This window comes from Lycorma delicatula, chromosome 1 (genome assembly GCF_047948215.1).
Source record: "Lycorma delicatula isolate Av1 chromosome 1, ASM4794821v1, whole genome shotgun sequence".
Lineage (NCBI taxonomy): Eukaryota > Metazoa > Arthropoda > Insecta > Hemiptera > Fulgoridae > Lycorma > Lycorma delicatula.
This window is the reverse complement of record NC_134455.1, coordinates 398,259,704-398,279,333: the sequence shown is the minus strand read 5'-3', so window position 1 is coordinate 398,279,333 and position 19,630 is coordinate 398,259,704. Positions and strand designations below refer to the sequence as shown.

Genomic DNA, 19,630 nt, shown 5'->3' with positions numbered 1-19,630 from the left:
TGACAGGACATATGTAACTAGTACCGCAATCAATATGTTAATCAGAAAGCAGTGTAAGAAGGTATATGGCATTTAAAAAGGTTTGTTTTGAATGAATTAATGTGTAATATGCACATGCTAATGTAAAAGCATTTCTATTATTTTTTTCCTTATTAATAAATGCAAATTTTAGCAATTACTACTTTATAATTTAATATTTTTATGTTCATAACTTAATTTTTTCTTTCTATAATTTAAATTACTATATTTTGAAGATTTAAATAAGTTTTTGTTTAAAAATTTTTTTTTTTTATTTTACAAGAATCCTAAATCATAAAATATATTAATAAATAAAAATTGCAGCGGTTAAAGTTATTGTCATTAAAACTGGTTCTCACTGATTACTGAAGATTAATCATTCAACTACCCCTTACATAAAATGGAATATGCTACAGGTACTTGATGAACCTTCCATTCTGATCCATAATAAACTTCAAAAAATGGCATACAAAATAACTCAAAATAAAATTTTATTATTTGAAAATTACATAGCACTAACCTCAATGATAAAAAGTAAGTAATCTATGTATAACCTTGATAAATCAATTATTGGGGGAAAGACTAATATCTACTGTAATTCCACATTTATTACAACTTTCCAGAGATTCTTCATACATTTACGTGTAAAAATCTCAGCTTACTTGCATATTAGCACCTTATTTAAAATTATAATTTTACTTTTAACATATTAACTTACACCACAACCATATATACAAGTTGCATCAGTAAATTCAGTTTGGGAAAACCGTATTAAATACTACACATTTTTACAAGAAATGACAAAAATTGCAATGAACACAATTAACAATTCGTATTGGAATGTTTGTTAACTTTTGAATAAAGTTCACTGTCGACTTTATAGACGGTTTCATAGTCGGGTGATGTATCATCAGAAGTCGACTGAAGTTTTTCGTAAGGCGGTTCATCTTGTTGTTCGAGACTTTCATAATTTGGATCCGAACTAGAACCTGTACAGACACTTTCGTAATTTGGATCGTAACCAGAATTTGTATCTTTTCTCGATAAGCTAGCGTAATCCGGTTCAGTCTGTAACGCTGGATGAAGGGAACTGTTTTTATTGACGGTCGCGTAACACAATTCTATATCGATTAAAGGACTATCTTGCGGTTTCAATTCTTCATAATTCGGCTCTAAACTACCACCGACTCTAGATACTCTTTCGTATCCGGGGATAAGACTATCGTGACAGGGTTCACTGCTATTGTGCAACGTTTCATAACCGAGAGAAGCCGGTTCTTCGATTTCATGATCGATACTGCTGATCGATTGACTCGATCTTCGTTTTTTAACGACTTTAGCGTACATGTCATCGATTCCAGTCGCTCCACTACTGCTAGATGTAGACGGATCTGGTGGCCGAGGTAACGGTGAATTGGCTTGTCTTTTTTCCGGCTTTGGTGAATTTGGACAAACCCCTGAACTAGCTGCACTAGAAGAAGATGCTGCGTAAACAGTTAAGATAACATTATTTAAGAACAATAAAAATTATATATATAATATAAAATACATTTTACATAAATAAAATCAAGATTTAATACTTAACAAAGAATAATTATATTTAAATAATCAGAATTTAAAAAAGTAAGCTGATAAACTAACTCGGCTAAAACATTCAGATTTATTTTTTTGAAAGTGAATAATCTAGTAATTTTTTCTCATTAAAAAAATATCATAGCACAAGACTAAAAAAACAATAAATTAAGGTAAAAAATATAATGAAAATGGCCCTAAAGATACAACACAAAATGCAACAACCATAAATTAAAATGTGTTAAAGACTCATGATCCACACTGATTAATCTGCGATGAAAGAAATCAAAAAAATCTATCAAACATTAAAATCATTATTAAAAATAATCAACAAAATGCAAATAATGAGAGGATATAAATGTATGAAAAAATAAAATATAAATAAGTTAGTTATTCATTTATGAATGTAAAGAAAATTTGTTTGTTATTTAATATTTTGGTTAAGATCACCGCTCAAAATGCTGTCAGTTCTTAATGGCAGTTAGAATCTATACCATAATGATATAAGACATCAATCAATCAAGATATAATGAACTAGAACAATCAGCATATTGTGGATCACTAGACAACACGAGAAATTTATACATTAACTAAACAGATCCAAATGTAAATGTACAGGATGATTTATTTACGACGACTATCTTGTGCAACAACAATTTCCTCAGTAATTTTAAAATCATTGCAGTTTTTACTTGACTCAATGATTTTCTAATTTGTCCTCAAATCTTGCATCTTTAATTTAACATACTTTCTGACATTGCCAATTGATGAAATTTTTTTTAAGGTTGAATGACAATATAATATTTCACCATTACTTTTCTAAATATTCCCTGTACGGGGGTAAATTAAGGGTGTGGGTGTAATAATTTAACATACTTCCTGACATTGCCTATTGATGACATTTTGCACAGTTACTAAGGTCGGATGACAATACAATATTCCACCATTACTTTTGCAAACATCCCCCTGTACAAGAGTAAATTAAAGGGGCAGGTGTAAAAAATTGCAAAATGGTGATGCGGGATTTTTGGGGTCTTAGATGACATATCTGATGGCCATTTGACATAAAAAAAGTAACAAAAACTTAGTATGGCATTTTTTGTGGTTTTGAATTTGATAAAATTTTGTCATCACTCACCAACACATACACACACACACACACACACACACACACACACACACACACACACACACACACACACACACACACACATATATATATATATATATATATATATATATATAAAATGTATGATAATAATTTGATTAAAGTATGACAAAGAGTATAAAGCAAGTTTTTAAAAATTTTTGTAATATTATTATCACTCACTTTCTCTTGAAAGCTCATAAAACATACAAGGGAATAGAGCACATGGTTAATGAATGTTGGAGTTTTATAAACAGATTGTAGAGATTAACCTAGGTAGCAATTAGGCTCTGATCGAAGATAATTATCGGAGAACTAATGTTGTGTTAAGGTTTACTGTTACTATCAAATGGGTCAGATCCATCTACTGGGTAGTAAGTCAGCTTCGCCGGCGAATCCTATTTCCATGATTTGACCTCTGGACATTACATGATGACACGTGGGTTGTTATGTAGCAGGGTAGAAGAGGGTGAACATGTGAGTTCTCAGCGCCTATAGTTCACTTAAGGAAACGAAATCCTGAGAGAAAAACCCTGCTTGTACAGAACCTAGAAGAAGTCAAACCCTAAACAGATTGACTGTACAGCCAACCGCATGAAACTTCTTCACGACTAGAAATTCAACAAAAATTGACGTATTTACATCATAATTTCTAATCAGATAAACAGATATGCGTTTAAAATTATAGATAGTTACGCATAAATTTGATACTTAAAATGTACTTCCTGAGTGACAATGCATAAAAAACTAAATATCTACCAGTGATTTTTTATATAACTATAACTATTGTACAAAATTCAGCAAATGTACTGGACTGTATGTAGTTCCTCTGACTAACTGTGAAAACCGAACTATTGAACCACCTTCTTTTGATCTGTCAGCACATATAAATTTTGCAAGGAAAAATCATATCCATTATTTCTCATTACATTCCAACACATTCTAGTAATAGCAGTATCTCTGATAAGTTGCAGTCAATTTTAATTTACGACCGATTAAAAAATATCACGATTCTACTTCAGTGTTAAATTTTTTTTTAAATCAATTCATGTAAAACTAACATATACATCTGATCAAGCACTGCATGCTATGAATATACTAGAGAAAAAGAATATTAATGCAAAAAATTATACGTCTATTATTAATAGACGTATAATACGTCTATAATAATATAATACGTATTATATAATATAATATAATACGTCTGATACCATTAAGTGTATTACCATTTCTTGAATTGCTTTTCTGCATACATTACAGATCTGTAAAACAATTTTTCTATCACCCTTAGTTTTAAATAAATTACACTTCAAAAAAAATTAATGGAAAATACAGTTAAAATCTGTAAAATTTATAATGTTGCAAAACCTGTGTTAGAATGATTTTGCTGATACTTTTCTTTTATAAAAATAGCATCATGCACATCCTGAATTAATGTCCAACAATAACTGACTAGCATGTTAGTATTCCATTTCGCTTTATAGCAGCTTTCCATCACCGAAATGTCTTGGTGGAAAAGTTCATCGTATTCGTCAGTTACATTTCCAAGGTTGTCCGCTAAAAAATCCAAATGTGAGTGGAGGAAATGTACTTTCAAAGACATATTACATCCCACAGCTGTATATGAAGTAAGAAGCTGATTAACAATATCGTGGTAATTGTTGGATTTTTGTTTGCAGAGAAAAGTTTTTCTTTAAATGAATCCCAACCTGCACTTTCTACATAATTTAACACAGTTAAATACATTATCTTTGACCAACTCTCTTATTTGAGAATCAAAAAATATTCCTTTTTCAATTTTTCCTTCACTTACATTCGAAAATTTCTGTCTGATATATAAAAATCTGGGATTATTCTTCTTCATTGCTTTTACAACATTTTTCATTAGTCCTAGCTTGATATGGAGAGGAGGTAAAAATATATTTTTCGGTTCAACTAAGGGCTCATGAATAATATTTTTCCCATTTGGAATTAAGTTGTCTCATTTCTTCCACTCTTTGGTAACATATGTTTATCACTAGCTCAGCTGTCCCATTCACAAAGAAAACACATGCACTTAGTCTTAACCGCATGCCTAACAAAATAGCTATAACTTTCAAATCACCACATATGTTCCAGCTATGTTTTTTATAATTTATTTTTTCACGAACGTCTTTCATCAACTCTTTCAAATTAACATTGGTATCGAAGAATATTTGTTACCGTTGTGTGGTAGAATCACTTTTAAACTATAATTGGAGGAATCTATGAAAAGGCGCCAGTCCTCAGGTTTATGAACTTGTTCTAAGTGCAACATAAGCTCATCTTATTTGTGCAATAAACCAAACAATTTCATCAATAAAGTACTGAGAAAGTTCTTTTTGTCGGCTTCTAAAGCCCAAAATTTTTTTATTTTTTTTCAGTAAATTCCAACCTTGCAGTCTTGATGCTAACAGTTCAGCTTGATATTTTGATAAATTTAAATCCCTATTCAGGTCATTTAATTCACCTTGTGATATAACATGTGGCGTATCGGAAGATATTCAAAATCAATATCATTGTTGTCTTCTTCGGTACTGCCTGATTCTTCATCGCTGCTTTTGAAACATACACTCACAGATGCCTCAGGAACTAGAATAATTTCACTGTGAGGTATAGGCATGATTGCAGATTGCAATGAAAGATATTTTACAGTATGTTTACATTTTTTAGAAGTTCCAGCCACACTTGTTAAACATAAGTATTCACGCCAAACCACAGGCACACCAAATGGCAAAGCTTTCCACGTACCTTTCAGCCATCCTCTTAAATATACAGAAAATTTAGTGCGTAATAGATGAGGAGTCCACATCTTATCCGGATCACCAATTTTACACTGAAACTACAAACGATATGATTTTTTAATTAATGGTTTAATGTTTTTGCTATTTGATTTTATGGTAAACTCACAACATGCGTAACAAAAGGCATCCACATCATTTACACAAGTTTGAGGCATTATGACACTGCACTGTTAACAAACTTACGACAGCAATAAGACTGAACAAAATTAATTCATTCCTAAATTCAGTGCTTAATACAAACAACACAACTATGTTTTCAGCTACATGTTTTGACCTCGCACACACACGATTAATCTTGTACATGAAGGATCACTCTTCAGTTTTAGATATGATGTCGTCATATGTGACTATAATATGATTAATTCTTTATCTAGTATTGTTTATAAATTATGTTAACAAAGTTAAACAATAAAAAATGAGCTAACAAAATATGATATAGGAGCTTAAAATGCTAACTATACGTTGAAAAATGAAAAAAAATCCTTTAATTAAAATTTTTCAAAAATTGTGGGTGATAAAAAGATTCTGAGTTCATATTCGTTTTTGGCATCAAAAAACAGATTTTAATTTGTTTTAATGATGCCAGATTTTAATCATGTATTGCATGTTAGGAAACAAAAATTATGTTTATCAGTAGTATTTTTCTTTACTTCAGATAAGAGAAAAACCATAATTAAGTTGAAGAAGATTGAACATATCAATTAATCAATTAGATACAGTTTTGTTTTCCACTATTATTCCATAATACATAATCAACATGATTGCAGATATATATGATTGATGTTAAATACCTTGACGTGAATGCTCATTTTTAAGAGAGCTTATAGGATTAGACGAACTAGTTGTATGTTCAGAATCCTCAATAGTAGCTAAAACTGGTCTTGTTGGTCGGATCTGCGCATATGTTTCACTTCCACTTGTGTATACTGCCTGATTTGGTTCTTCAATGGCAGCATACATTTCATCTGTAAAAGAAAAACATAATAAATAAACTTTCATTCAGTTTTGCTACTATAATAATCATTGATCTCAAAATTATGAAATAATTAAAAAAATATATATATATATATATGTGTGTGTACCACCTTCAGGGTGTGCCTACACCATGGCTCTGTAGCTAGGCCCTCCAGGCAGGTTGCCCGGGTGTGCAGCGTCTCAGAATGGGATTATTAGGTGTCGATTATTGATTACCTCTTGCGAAAAAATAATTTTTTTTGAATGATGAAAATTGATATAATGAAAGTTGAATTAGCAATTTAACTCTAGAAATTGATACTGATGAATCGGGATTTTCCGCTAGTGATCGGTACATTCCGGTGCTTATTTTTGGTTATAGAAAAACTATCACATAAATAAATAAAAAATATGTTAAAAAGTTTTTAAAACACCACTCTTAAATTAAATGAACTAAAAGGTAAAAAATAATTTTATAACGACATCTCAGAATGGATTTAACTGTGAAAGTCACAGTTTTAAGTTAAAATTTTGATATTTTTGCTAATTTTTTCAAATGCATGATGAATGACCTAAAGAGTGGGATGCAAACTCGTATAACAAAGACTTAAAATTACATATCACAATCAAAGCTTGTTGTTAAATACATTCTAAGATAACATCCTAAAATTATTTTTTACCTTTTAGTGCGTTTAATTTAAAAGTGGTATTTTAAAAATTTCTTTTACATATTTTTTTATTTTCTACTTATTAGTGTGTTTAATATAAGAGTGATTTTTAAAAAAGGTTTTTTATATATTTTTTTATTTTATCCTATTTTAATCTTCAGAAGTTTATACTTTACTGCTGCGCTAGCGCACAGGTTTCAGTGTATTTAGCGAAAGATCGGATCGGTAGTCCGTTTTAATATGGGTGAATGCAATCAAAACACACGGCTAAGCGATTTAATTACCAGATAACCAAGATCCAGTCAATCAAGAGTTACCCGATGTATTAAACAGTTAATGCTTGACCTGCTGATACATACACCATTTGAATCGTGAAAATCGGACGAGCAGTTGCTTTGATATTACAGTGGTACCGCCTTGCATCCCCTCCTCAATCTCCGAATAGCACCTCCTGGGACACTTGAAAATATTATCATCTGACAGGTAGTACTGGGAGCGAATGGAATATTGACAAGGGAGGTCGAAAAACATTTACAGAATACTAGGACCGACTGTTTGAGATATTTGCAATTTTTATCAGAAAATTTTGATCCGGTTAAAAAGTAATAAATTTTCCCAAAACTTTGATATATAATATAACAAGTATATACCTGAACACCACAAGACATGTACTAACGAATCAGGATTTTCTGCTAGTGATTGGTACATTTAGTGCTAAGCTAAGGGGGGGCGCACACACACAAATACTGTTTAGTAGGGTAGCATATTTAAAATATAATTATCGATTAACAAAGTTAAGAATGATGAGGTAACATATAGTCAAACAAATTTTTAAATCGTGCAAGATTTCTACTTTGTTTTTCTACAAGCTATTTCACAAAGAAGGAAATCCAAGTAAGATAAATATATTATTAGAACATTTGATTTTTTACTATTTAAAACCCGTTTGAAAACATAAATATTGCAAAGAAATGTAAGAAGATGAGTACTAATGAGGATGAGTATTTTGAAGGAGAATAAGATGTAAGCAATCAAACGCATTTTTTTTTTTTTTAATAGTTTGGTTTTATCTTATGGAGAGCCTTCTTAAGGATGGTGTTTTTCTAAAAAAAAAATTGTGTTATTTAAACTGTTCTTTTCAGCTTTGAAAGAAGCAGAAAGGAGTAACAGTGAGAGTAGACTCCCTCTTACATTCCCTAACTCCTTAAAAAAAAAAAATTTTAGAGAAGTCTCATTTTTAAACATCATCTGACTGTTAATAATTCAGTCCCTCCTCATAAAATATAAAATACTGTCATAATCCAAACGTTCGTTAAGAAATCTTTTGCTTGCGGGACAATAAAAAACATAAAATCGTTTTTGAGTTTGTCATCTTGCCATGAATATTAAACAAAAACACATTTCAAATAACATAAACCTGAAACAATGGAACGTTTAGAAAAATTCCTTTCTTAATAATATATTCAACTCCAAGGGACATATAAAAGGCCCAATTTATTTTGAAGAGGTTCAAAATCCTTTGCCTTTTTCCAGTAAAAGATTACTGGAAAGGGTACAAGACCATAAAACCAGTAAAACCCACAATTAAAAAGGAAAAAGTTGGCTTGTACCAGAAATTACAGTGCTTGTGGTTATGATGACTGGAAAATGGTAATATTCAATGATGAACTGCTCTTTAGTGCAATTCATACTCTTGAGTCCAATGGATCATCACTCCCATTGTAAGTCCAATGTTCAGAAAAGCTATTAGAAGCTGTGGTCACCAAATGACTTCCTTGTACTTCAATTAAATTACATATACACACTTTTTAAAATGAAAAGTACATAAAATTTTATTTCATTAATAACTTGTGATATTTTTTTATTATTACTGAATGATTATTTATTGTAATTTTTTTTTTACAATCAGAGTTTAATAATTATTAATAAATCAAAATATTAAAATTTAAAAAACAGGAGATGAAGTCCGATTCAATATAAGATCCAAATATTTTGTTAATTAAAATTTTATTTGGTTATAACTCTGGAACCGATGAAAATAAGTACCACTTATGAAATATCATTGAAAAGCTCTCAATCCGCACTACAGCGTGGCAGTGGTGGCCCCCAGGGCCCTGCAGTGTCAAGTTGGCATTGGTCATCCTTCGCCGGCACAGTTGAGGCGGTTCTACCCGAGTGATCCCACGCTGGGCAGGCAACTGCTACTGAGTCTGCCAGCCAGGGCGATTGAAGCTCAGTGAGCTGGAGGGGAAGGTAGCGTCCGTGTCCAGTGGCTCCCTCGGCAGACCGGCCAGGCCTGCTGCTCCAGCAGAGATGTTGGCATCTGCCATGAGGTCCCACGCTGAGGCGACCAGGGAACTTCTTTTTCTTCTTGGTCTTCCCCAGATGGTGGTCGACAATGAATTGAAAATTCACTCTCATGCATACTCTTTTACTGGAGCCTGAGAGGTCCAGTAAAACTACAGTGTGGCTGTAGTGCCACTGTGGCGGGAGAACTGCGCGGTGGGAGTGATGTTTGTATCAGTGCGTAGATATACTGTGCACCAACTCACATTATTGCTACCACGTTTGCCCACCGATATTAAATTAGTCATATACTTGGTAACAATACATACATACATACAGATGTCATGCCGAAACTAGTCAAAATGGATTCAGGGATGGTCTAAATGGATATTTCTATTGAAATCTGAAAACCGAAATTTTTCACGATTACAATACTTCCTTGTACGAAGTACAAGGAAATAAAAATGAAGAACCAGTGAGACACGAACATCTTCAGCAGGATATTAAATTCCCTAAAAAAAATATATTTTGGGGCAATTTCATACCTAACGGGCCTGAAAGCTCAGTACTAGTGGAAAGAATAATTATTTGATAAAATACATAGAAATTATAAAAAGTAAAATCGTACCTTTCATTCGAAGATTTGTGTCAGATAAAATACTTTTCAACATGTTCCTTCCCCAACCGTAATTTAAAACTAATCATACTTCAAAAAAGCGTTTGGAAGAAAATAATAAAAATAACCTTGATTGGCCTGGAAATTCTCCAAATTTAGACCTGACTGAGAATTTATGGGGAACACTGAAAAGACACCTCAGCAAGATGGACGCTCAAAATGTGATTAATTGAAAACATTTTAAAGTATGATGTGACCAAAGAAAAACAATTTTTTTTTTTTAAATCAATGGCACAAAGAGTAAAAGGGGATTATATTAAAGCTAAAGAACATATTTCATATAAAAATTTCAATAAAAACCGATATATTTAGAAACTTTTTCAGTTGTCCCAATTAATTTACAATTTACTATGTCACTATGCCATGTTAAATAGCAGGCATGTTTTGAAATATTCTTAATAGTTGTTTATTAAAGAAGTAACAGATTACTTACCAGAATCATCAGAGACAGTGGCATAATGAGAATCCACTAATTCCTGCCTGCGTGCATGTATACGTTCTCCTATTATATTTGACAAAGGCTCTCTGACACTTATACTTGTATATCCCTCTGAAAATGGAAAATTACTAACTTAAAAATATAGGAAATTTGTGATTTTTTTAAAATTAGAAATCAATAGTTTGTCGTTCATAGTTTGCCAAATACATGCATGATTTTGCAATGATACTCACTGGCAGAATTTTAAATTTTAAAAAGATTTTTAATGACAAAAGAGCCTTTCATTTATGTTGTTTACAGTAAACAACACAAATACAAACAGGTATATTAGAATTACCAAAATTATATATAATAATTTAGTATAAACAGTACCGTATGCTAAACTAGATTTCCAACAAGTAGCAATAAAAAATTTACATTAATATCATTTACTTTTAACAGAGGTCAACCAATCAACATTATAGTCTAAATGAATAAAATATTCATATATTTTATATTCTATTAACATAAACCAATAAGCACAAAATATTTAGATAAGACATTTCTTACCTTAATTTTAAAATGATAATACTTTCACAGGATGCCGCATCCTCAGTCAAGACTTAATTCATTTCATTTCATTAATTTTTTTTCTTTTTCAATCATCTGATTGGTTTGATGCAACACTCCAAAATTGCCAATCTAGTGCCAGTCATTTCATTTCGGTATACCCCCCTACATCCTACATCCCTAACAATTTGTTTTAAATATCCCAAACAGTGCCTGCCTGCACAATTTTTCCCATCCCTCCTGTCCCTTCAATATCAAAGGGAATATTCCAGGATACCTTAATATGTGGCCTATAAGTCTGTCTCTTCTTTTAACTATATTTTTCCAAATGCTTCTTTCTTCATCGATTTGCTGCAACACCTCTTCATCTATCACTTTATCCACCTGTCTGACTTTTAACATTCTCCTATAGCATTGCATTTCAAAAGCTTCTAATCTTTTCTTCTCAGGTACTCCAATCAGCCAAGTTTCAGTTCCATAAAAAGCTACGCTCCAAACATATACTTTTAAAAATGTTTTACTGACATTTAAATTAATTTTTGATGTAAACAAATTATATTTCTGACTGAAGGCTCGTTTCGCCTGTGCTTTTCGGCATTTTATATCGCTCCTGCTTCGTCCATCTTTAGTAATTCTACTTCCCAAATAACAAAATTCTTCTATCTCCATAATTTTTTCTCCTCCTATTTTTACATTCACTGGTCCATCGTCAATGTTTTATCAAACTTTCAATTGCATTTATTTAATGTTCAATATATATATATATATATACACACACACACGAGGTGCTACCAAAAAGTTCAGGGAATTTTACCATAAAACTAAAAAAGCTTACCATAACTTATAATTTCTACTGTCTCATTCAAAGTAATCCCCCTTGGGCATTGATACAGTGATCCCTGCAGTTCCCATGATTCCATGCATCCCTGGAAGTCTGCAGGTATAAGTGTTCGAAGCACGTTCTGCGTTTCTTCCTGAATCTCCTCAATTGCGTTAAAACGACGGCCTTTAAATTGAAATTTTGTTTTCGGAAAGAGAAAAATGTTGCACAGGGGAAGGGGGAAGGTCAGGCAAATAGAGTGGGCAGGGAATCACTACTGTCTTTTTGGAAGCCAAGAAATTCCAAACGGCTGGTGATGTGTGCGCGGGCGTGTTGTCATGGTGCAGAACCCAGCTGTTTTTACCCCACAGATCTGAACATTTGCGCGTAATGCTTTCACGTAACCGCTTCAAAACTTCACAATAGAACATCGAATTGACAGTTTGAGCAAGAGGAACAAATTCCTTATGGATAATGCCTTTGATGTCGAAAAAACAATCATCATGGGCTTCACATTGCTGCGAACTTGGCATGCTTTTCTTGGTGACTTCCACTGCGAAGACTGCTGCTTAGTTTCAGGGTCATACCAGTACACTCTCATCACCGATTATGATGTTGGATTTGGGGTCATCTCTTGCTGAATTTTTCAATTCCCTACGGACAGCTACGCGATTTTGTTTCTGGTCGCTGTTCAACAGTCTAGGTACTAATTTTGCAGCAATGCGTCTCATGTTCAAATTGTCCGACAAGATGCGTTGCACGAACCCATATGACATTTGTATGATTGCACAAACATCATGGATTGTTAGTCTACGATGTGCAACAATAGCCTGTCGCACTTTCGCCATGTTTTCTGGTGTTGCGCTTCTTGATGTCTTCTTGAATGCTCATCGTCATCGACTGTCATTCGTCCATCTTTGAATCGTTTGTACCACAAAGAAGTTTTACTTTTACTCATGTTCAAAGTCATACTTTTAACTCATAAAAGTTTTACTTTTACTTTGGAAGCATTTGTCACCAAATGCTTCCAAAAGCATGCGATGAGTTTCTGCACCAATTTTTTTTAAGTATGAAGCAAAATTTGATGTAGGTTCTTTGCCCTTTAAAATCTGCCATTTAGAACATCGCCGAAGCAGTAAAACACAACGTTACACAATCGCATGAAAGTCAACAATGCAGCCTCTCACCGTCACAAATGTTGGAACACTGACTCACAAAGAGTACTGTTAGCCACATCTAGCGGCAGCAGGTCATACCAGCAATGGTTCGTGCGTGAAATTCAATTCCCCAAAGTTTTGGGTAGCACCTCATATATATACTCAAATCTATGAATAGCGAAGCATTGCCGGGGCTACTAGTAATCAGTAAAACTAAATATTTTTCTTTCAATCTTATTTAATGTAATTTAAGTTAAACAATAAATAAAATTTATTAAATTTTACCTCGCATTTTAAAATACATGTTTACAGTATCTGAAGAAGACAAGATCAGTATCTGAAATCGACTTAAGGCGAAATCATTAAACAGTTTTTTTATAAATCATCAATAAAACTAAAACACTTTTCTTTCAAACTTATTTGTTTTAAAGTAATTTAAGATAAAACATAAATAAAGTTGATTAAATTTAATCTCGAATTTTTAAATTCATTTTTACACTATCTAAACAAGACGAGATAGGTATCTGAGATCGACTTTAGGTGAATTTATTAAATAGTTTTATTATAAATCTTATATATGGTATATATAAAAATGAATGTTTGCTTGTTGTCTCGTGTGCGATCCTATACCATTCACCCAATTGCTATGAAACTTTGGTGAGTTGTGCACAAGCCCATGAAGGTTTCTGAATTAGTTTGTAATCACTAGGTGGTGCTGGAGTCGAGATACTTCAAAAAATTGTATTTATGCTCCTATTTGGTTCATATTCATAATATGTGTTATACTCATGGAAGGAATACATCTGCAAAAATTGACCTAGTGGTGCTGGGGGTTTATATTGAAAAATAAAGTTTGGAATGGCTTATGATGGAATGTTAGACCCAGATACATAGATTTTTTTTGACTGAAGCAATTATCACAATTGTTCTTTAATAGCAGTAACATATTGATTGTTCATAGTTACATTTAAGGCATCAGGAAGAAATGCTGGTAAAATTGAGGAGTGTTAAAGTTAAGGAAAACATATAGAAATTTGTGATAACACAGAAGCAAAAGTAATTTTGTTTACAACATTAATGTATTGTCCTGGAAAAGAATTCTGTACAGAAGAATTGAGAAGAGAGTGGAAGAAGTGTTAGGGTTTACTAAAACCAATTTGGTTTTAGGAAAAGTATAGGGACAAGGGAAGCAATTTTAGTGCTCAGATTAATAAGGAAGATTAAAGAAAAAACAAACCGACATACATGACATTTATAGACTTAGAAAAGGTATTTGATAACGTACACTGGAATAACTATAGAGATACAAGATCAATTGCTAACATTTACGGAAACCAAACTGAAACAGTAGTAATCGAAGAACATAAGAAAGAAGCTGTAATAAAAAAGGGAGTTCGACAAGGATGTTCCCTATTGCTGTTACTTTTAATCTTTACATAGAACTAGCAGTTAATGATGTTAAAGAACAATTTAGATCCAGAGTAACAATGCAAGGTGAACCAAGACAAAGATGCTACAATTTGTTAATGATATAATAATAATTCTAGCTGAGAGTAAAAAAATTTAGTAGAAACTATGAACGGCATAGATGAAGTCCTACAACAGAACTACCATGTGAAAATAAACAAGAACAAAATGAAAGTAATGAAATGTAGTAGAAATAATGTAGATGGACCGCTGAATGTAAAAATAGGAATAGGATGATGCCATTCACTTACCTCCCGTTTTCTCTCTGGTGTGTAATACAAAATCCATGTTTCATTGCCAGTAACAATTGAATTAAGGAACTCATCACTTTTTTCGGTGTAGTGCATAAAAATTCCACAGCAGATCCAATTTGGATTTTTTGTGACTTTCCGTTAAGACGCGCGGCACCTGACGTGCACAAACCTTTCTGAAGCCTAATTGGTCATGAACAATGTGACCGATTACAACTCTAGAAACATTAGGAAAAAGAAGGGCCAGGTCAGAAATTTTTGAGCGTCGATCTTTTCTGATTTCATCATTGACGCATTTTAACAAATCTTTAATGATTATCGAGGGCCTCCCTGAACGTTCTTCATCGTGCACATTAATCCTGTTATTTCTAAACCTTTCACATCATTTTCAGATGTTTCTTTCGTTCATTACATTACGATTGTAGACAGCAACCGACTGCCTATGAATTTCAGCCGTTTTAACGTTTTGATGGTTTAAAAAACATATGACTCCATGTATTTCACAGTTGGCGACAACATCAATTTTCGTATTCATTTTATAACATAATAACTCACACATAATCAAAGATACTAACAACACGACAACTAACAGACAACAATGCAATGTGTACATTACTAGCATGGCCATGAACGACACAGATTCGCCAAGCTTAAGGAGAGAAATTTCCCAGTGGTCTTTACTTTATAGATATCCCTCATAATTTACATTATTAATTACTATATACTTTGTTTTCATACAATCTACCTCATCAACAACAAAACAAACTTAAATTATTATTAAGCGCTAAAATAGAGATTATTTACTAATTTTCCTTGCATATTTATTTAAGCTTGAAATTTTGTTTATGAAATCCGGTAGAAACAGAGCAGCACAAACAACATTCATACTTAAATGTTACTTCTTACATCTAATTATAAAAAGCCGTTAAAGAAAATAAAACTAAGTCACTAATTAAAAGACTTAAATAAAGCAAAGCATAACAGAAATACATAAGCTTCCTACATCAAAATAAACCACAAGTGTCATGATGTATTTACTTCAAATTAAAAAAAAAAACAGCACACTATAATACATTCAATAGTACATTTGTTATAAATACGGCCAGTAAAATTTATAAAATGAAAGGTACTCACTACTTGAATCTTGTGAATCTCCACTGAAATGTTGTGGCTGGGTGGAGGGGCCAACAACAGGTGCAACAGAAGATGTCACTACAGTACTTGTGTCTGTGGTAGTAGGCAATGGAGGTGTCATATACGGGAGCTCTTGGTTAGCAGGTATTCCTCCTGCAATCGCTGTAGCAGCAGGTATAGTACAACTATCTAGGCCCGGTAAAGAATTCTGTGATAAAGCTAAAGACTTACGTGTCCGTGGCGGTGCAACTGGGCTAGCCACTCTGTCTTGTAATACTGAACTCCTGGCAAAAACAAAACAAATGCAAATTAATCAAAACAACGGTATAGTTTTTAGATAAAAAAATAGGTACTTCATATAAATTAGAATTACCATACCATAATTATAACCTGTGTTAACTATATAATTATAGTAACATTTTAGTAAATCTTAATATTTTACTAAAATTAAACATATATTACAAATATTTCATTAATAAAAATTTTATTTGGCTAAAACTCTGCAACCAATAAAAATAAGTACCACTTATGATATATCGTTGAAAAGCTTTCAATGAGGGCTTATTACTGCAATTAAGAAAAAGTACAAAAAAATTCAAACCCCCACTTTATTTAGAGGACTGACTGTATACACATTTTTGCCCAGTTGATTGTAATCAAAAGGGAAAATGCACAACTAAATGTTATAAAAGTCCTAAATATAAAATTTCAACATTCTATGGCTAATCTTTTTTGAGTTATGCAAGATACATACGTACAGAAGTCATGCCGAGACTAATCAATATGGATTCAGGGATGATCTAAATGGATATTTCCATTTAAATCTGAAAACCGAAATTTTTCACGATTACAATACTTCTTTACTTTGTACAAGGAAGTAAAAACATCGAAAAGTAGCTAAAACACCAGAAGCAATATTATTTCCAAAAATTGATTAAGAGATGCAACACCCTTTCTTTCTTACCTAAAACTGAAAATCCACCCTTTTGACACACACACTGCGACAAGAGTTTTTTTTATACTGGGACAGTTTACAATGGAGAAGAAATTTCAATTTTGTAAAAGTTAGCAAGAACTTGTGCCTTACATGAGTTCTTGGAATATTAAATTATCTAGATTTCCTAAAAAACTTGTGATGGAATTACATTCAACTGTTTGAAGAATATTTGCAACTTTAATTTCACGTTCAAATTCAAATTAAGGTAAAATATTACTACTAGGAAGAATACCACATTCATGCGTGCAATTAAAAATTCTACTACATATTTTACAGTCTGGAAATTCAGATGTCTACACCTGAATTCTGAAATTAAAGCTTAGGCATTTCCATTGAAAAATCTGCAAAAGTAAAGCAAAGCTGTTTATCAACAAGGGTGAATAAATGATGCATTATTAAAACAGTTGAAATAGAACTTTCATTTTTATAAAAACCAACTGAAATTTAAATTTTAAACACTGATAAACACGATTCAAAATCAAATTCTTATAGTCACAGATGAATTCAAATTTTAAACAAAAATAATTGTTGGGGCATATGCGTTTGGATGTGTATGTGTGATTGCATGTTCTGTTAGTGTAGAGTGGGAGAGAGAGTGCTGGAGTGGGGAGATTGGGCAGGTCGGTGTGGTTAGGTAGTTAGTTAGTGAACGTTGTAGACTAGGGCAGTGCTGAATTCATGAGCACTGTGTGTGTGTGTGTGTGTATATGTGCATGCATCTGCATGTGTGTGTGTGTGTGTGTGTGTGTGCAAGTGAATTTTCAATAATTACAATCAAATTCATTGTGTTCAGTAAATTAATTTTTTTAATCATTAAATGTCACTCAATTTGTTAATCAAGGTGTCTTATAATTTCGTGCACCAGCATCCGGTAGGAACCAGCCTATTAAATTCAAATTGAAAAACAAAATAGTGTTACAGTCCGCTATTAGTGCTGAATAATAATCATAATTTAAACAGTAAAGCATTTACTGAACACGTATCGACAACAATGGACCACAATCAAATTAAATTTCAATTTTATTTAGTAATACCAAAATTTATGATGAAAGTTGTGAAATCCAATTTAAAATATTCTATAATAATTAGCTGATTTAAAAGTATAACAGCTGTCTTAAATTGCATTTTGACTTTTCTATATTTGCTTGACTTTTTTTGGCTTTAAATCAATATTCTCAGAATTTTCTACAATATTTGTCGCTAAGTTTCATTTGTTAAAATTAGCAACTTAACAATGTTATTTTATGCCAAATCTAAAAAATTCTGATGTGGACCACCACATGACTTCCTTGAAGGCCTATTAAATTACATATATACATTTTTAATTGAACATAAAATTTTATTTCAATGATTACTTCTGATTTTTTTTCAGTTTTTTATTTTTATTGTTATTATTAAATTATTATTTATTGTAATTTTTTTACAGAGGTTAATATTTATTAACATATCAATATATTTAAATAAAAAAAAAAAATTAAAAAAAAAGAGGAAATGAAGTTGGATTCAAACTGGTGTGCCTTCCCCTTGTAAGATCCAAATATTTCATTAATAAAAACTTTATTCGACTATAACTCTGGAAGAGATGAAAACAAGTATTATTTATGATAAATCATTGAAAAGCTCTTCAATGCTTATCACTGCAGTTCAAAATCCAATGTTTCATAATTGAAACCCCCGCGTTATTTAGATGACTGACTGTATACACAGTTTTGGGCCAGTCGATTGCAATCAAAAGGGGAGGTGCACCACTAGATGTTACAACAGTCCTAAATCCAAAATGTCAACACTCTATCGCTAATCGTATTTGAGTTATGCAAGATACATAAATATGTACAGACATCATGCCAAAACTAGTCAAATTGGATTCAGGGATGGTCAAAATGGATATTTCCATTGACATCTGAAAACCGAAATTAATTCCTTGTACTTCGTGTACAAGGGAAGTAAAAATTATGAACTTTTGGAGTTTTAAATGGAGTTTTAAACTAAAACAAACTAAGTTGTTCAGGAAACCATTTTTGTAAAATTTTAAGGACAAAACATAAAATACTATAATTTATACTTTTTATTATTATCTTTATCATCATCATTATACTTTATCTTAACTATGTAACTTTTTATTACAAATCCAATAGTTTTATAATAATATTTTTCACTTCTCGTTTACTTTACTGAGCCTTTTTTTTTTTCTTTTCCTGTTTAGCCTCCGGTAATTACCTTTCAGATAATACTTCAGAGGATGAATGAGGATGATATGTATGAGTGTAGTCTTGTACAGTCTCAGTTCGACCATTCCTGAGATGTGTGGTAAATTGAAACCCAACCACCAAAGAACACCGGTAGTGTCCACGATCTAGTATTCAAATCCGTGTAAAAATAATTGACTTTACTAGGACTTGAACGCTGGAACTCTTGACTTCCAAATCAGCTGATTTGCGAAGACGTGTTCACCACTAGACCAACCCAGTGGATTACTTTACTGAGCCTATGTCCAATCAGTTGAACTCTAGCAATTAATCATGTCATGAATTTACTGGCATCCCAGCCATTATGAAACCTAGTAAATACAGTTACTTTTATACAGATTTGAATACTAGATCATGGATACCGGTGTTCTTTGGTGGTTGGGTTTCAATTAACCACACATCTCAGGAGTGTCGAACTGTGACTGTA

At 32.1% G+C, this 19,630-nt stretch overlaps 1 protein-coding gene across 1 annotated transcript in view; it reads right to left on the bottom strand.

Annotated features, from left to right (window-relative positions):
- Nucleotides 1-347: 347 nt before the first annotated feature.
- LOC142318480 (uncharacterized) overlaps nt 348-19,630 on the bottom strand; it is a 44,503-nt gene continuing 25,220 nt past the window's right edge. Inside the window, exons 7-10 of the mRNA XM_075355065.1 lie at nt 15,961-16,244; nt 10,577-10,693; nt 6,351-6,524; nt 348-1,502 (exon numbers count right to left, since the gene is read on the bottom strand). Coding sequence (XP_075211180.1) covers nt 841-1,502; nt 6,351-6,524; nt 10,577-10,693; nt 15,961-16,244 — 1,237 coding nt within the window. The 3' untranslated portion in view covers nt 348-840. The remainder of the gene's footprint in view (nt 1,503-6,350; nt 6,525-10,576; nt 10,694-15,960; nt 16,245-19,630) is intronic.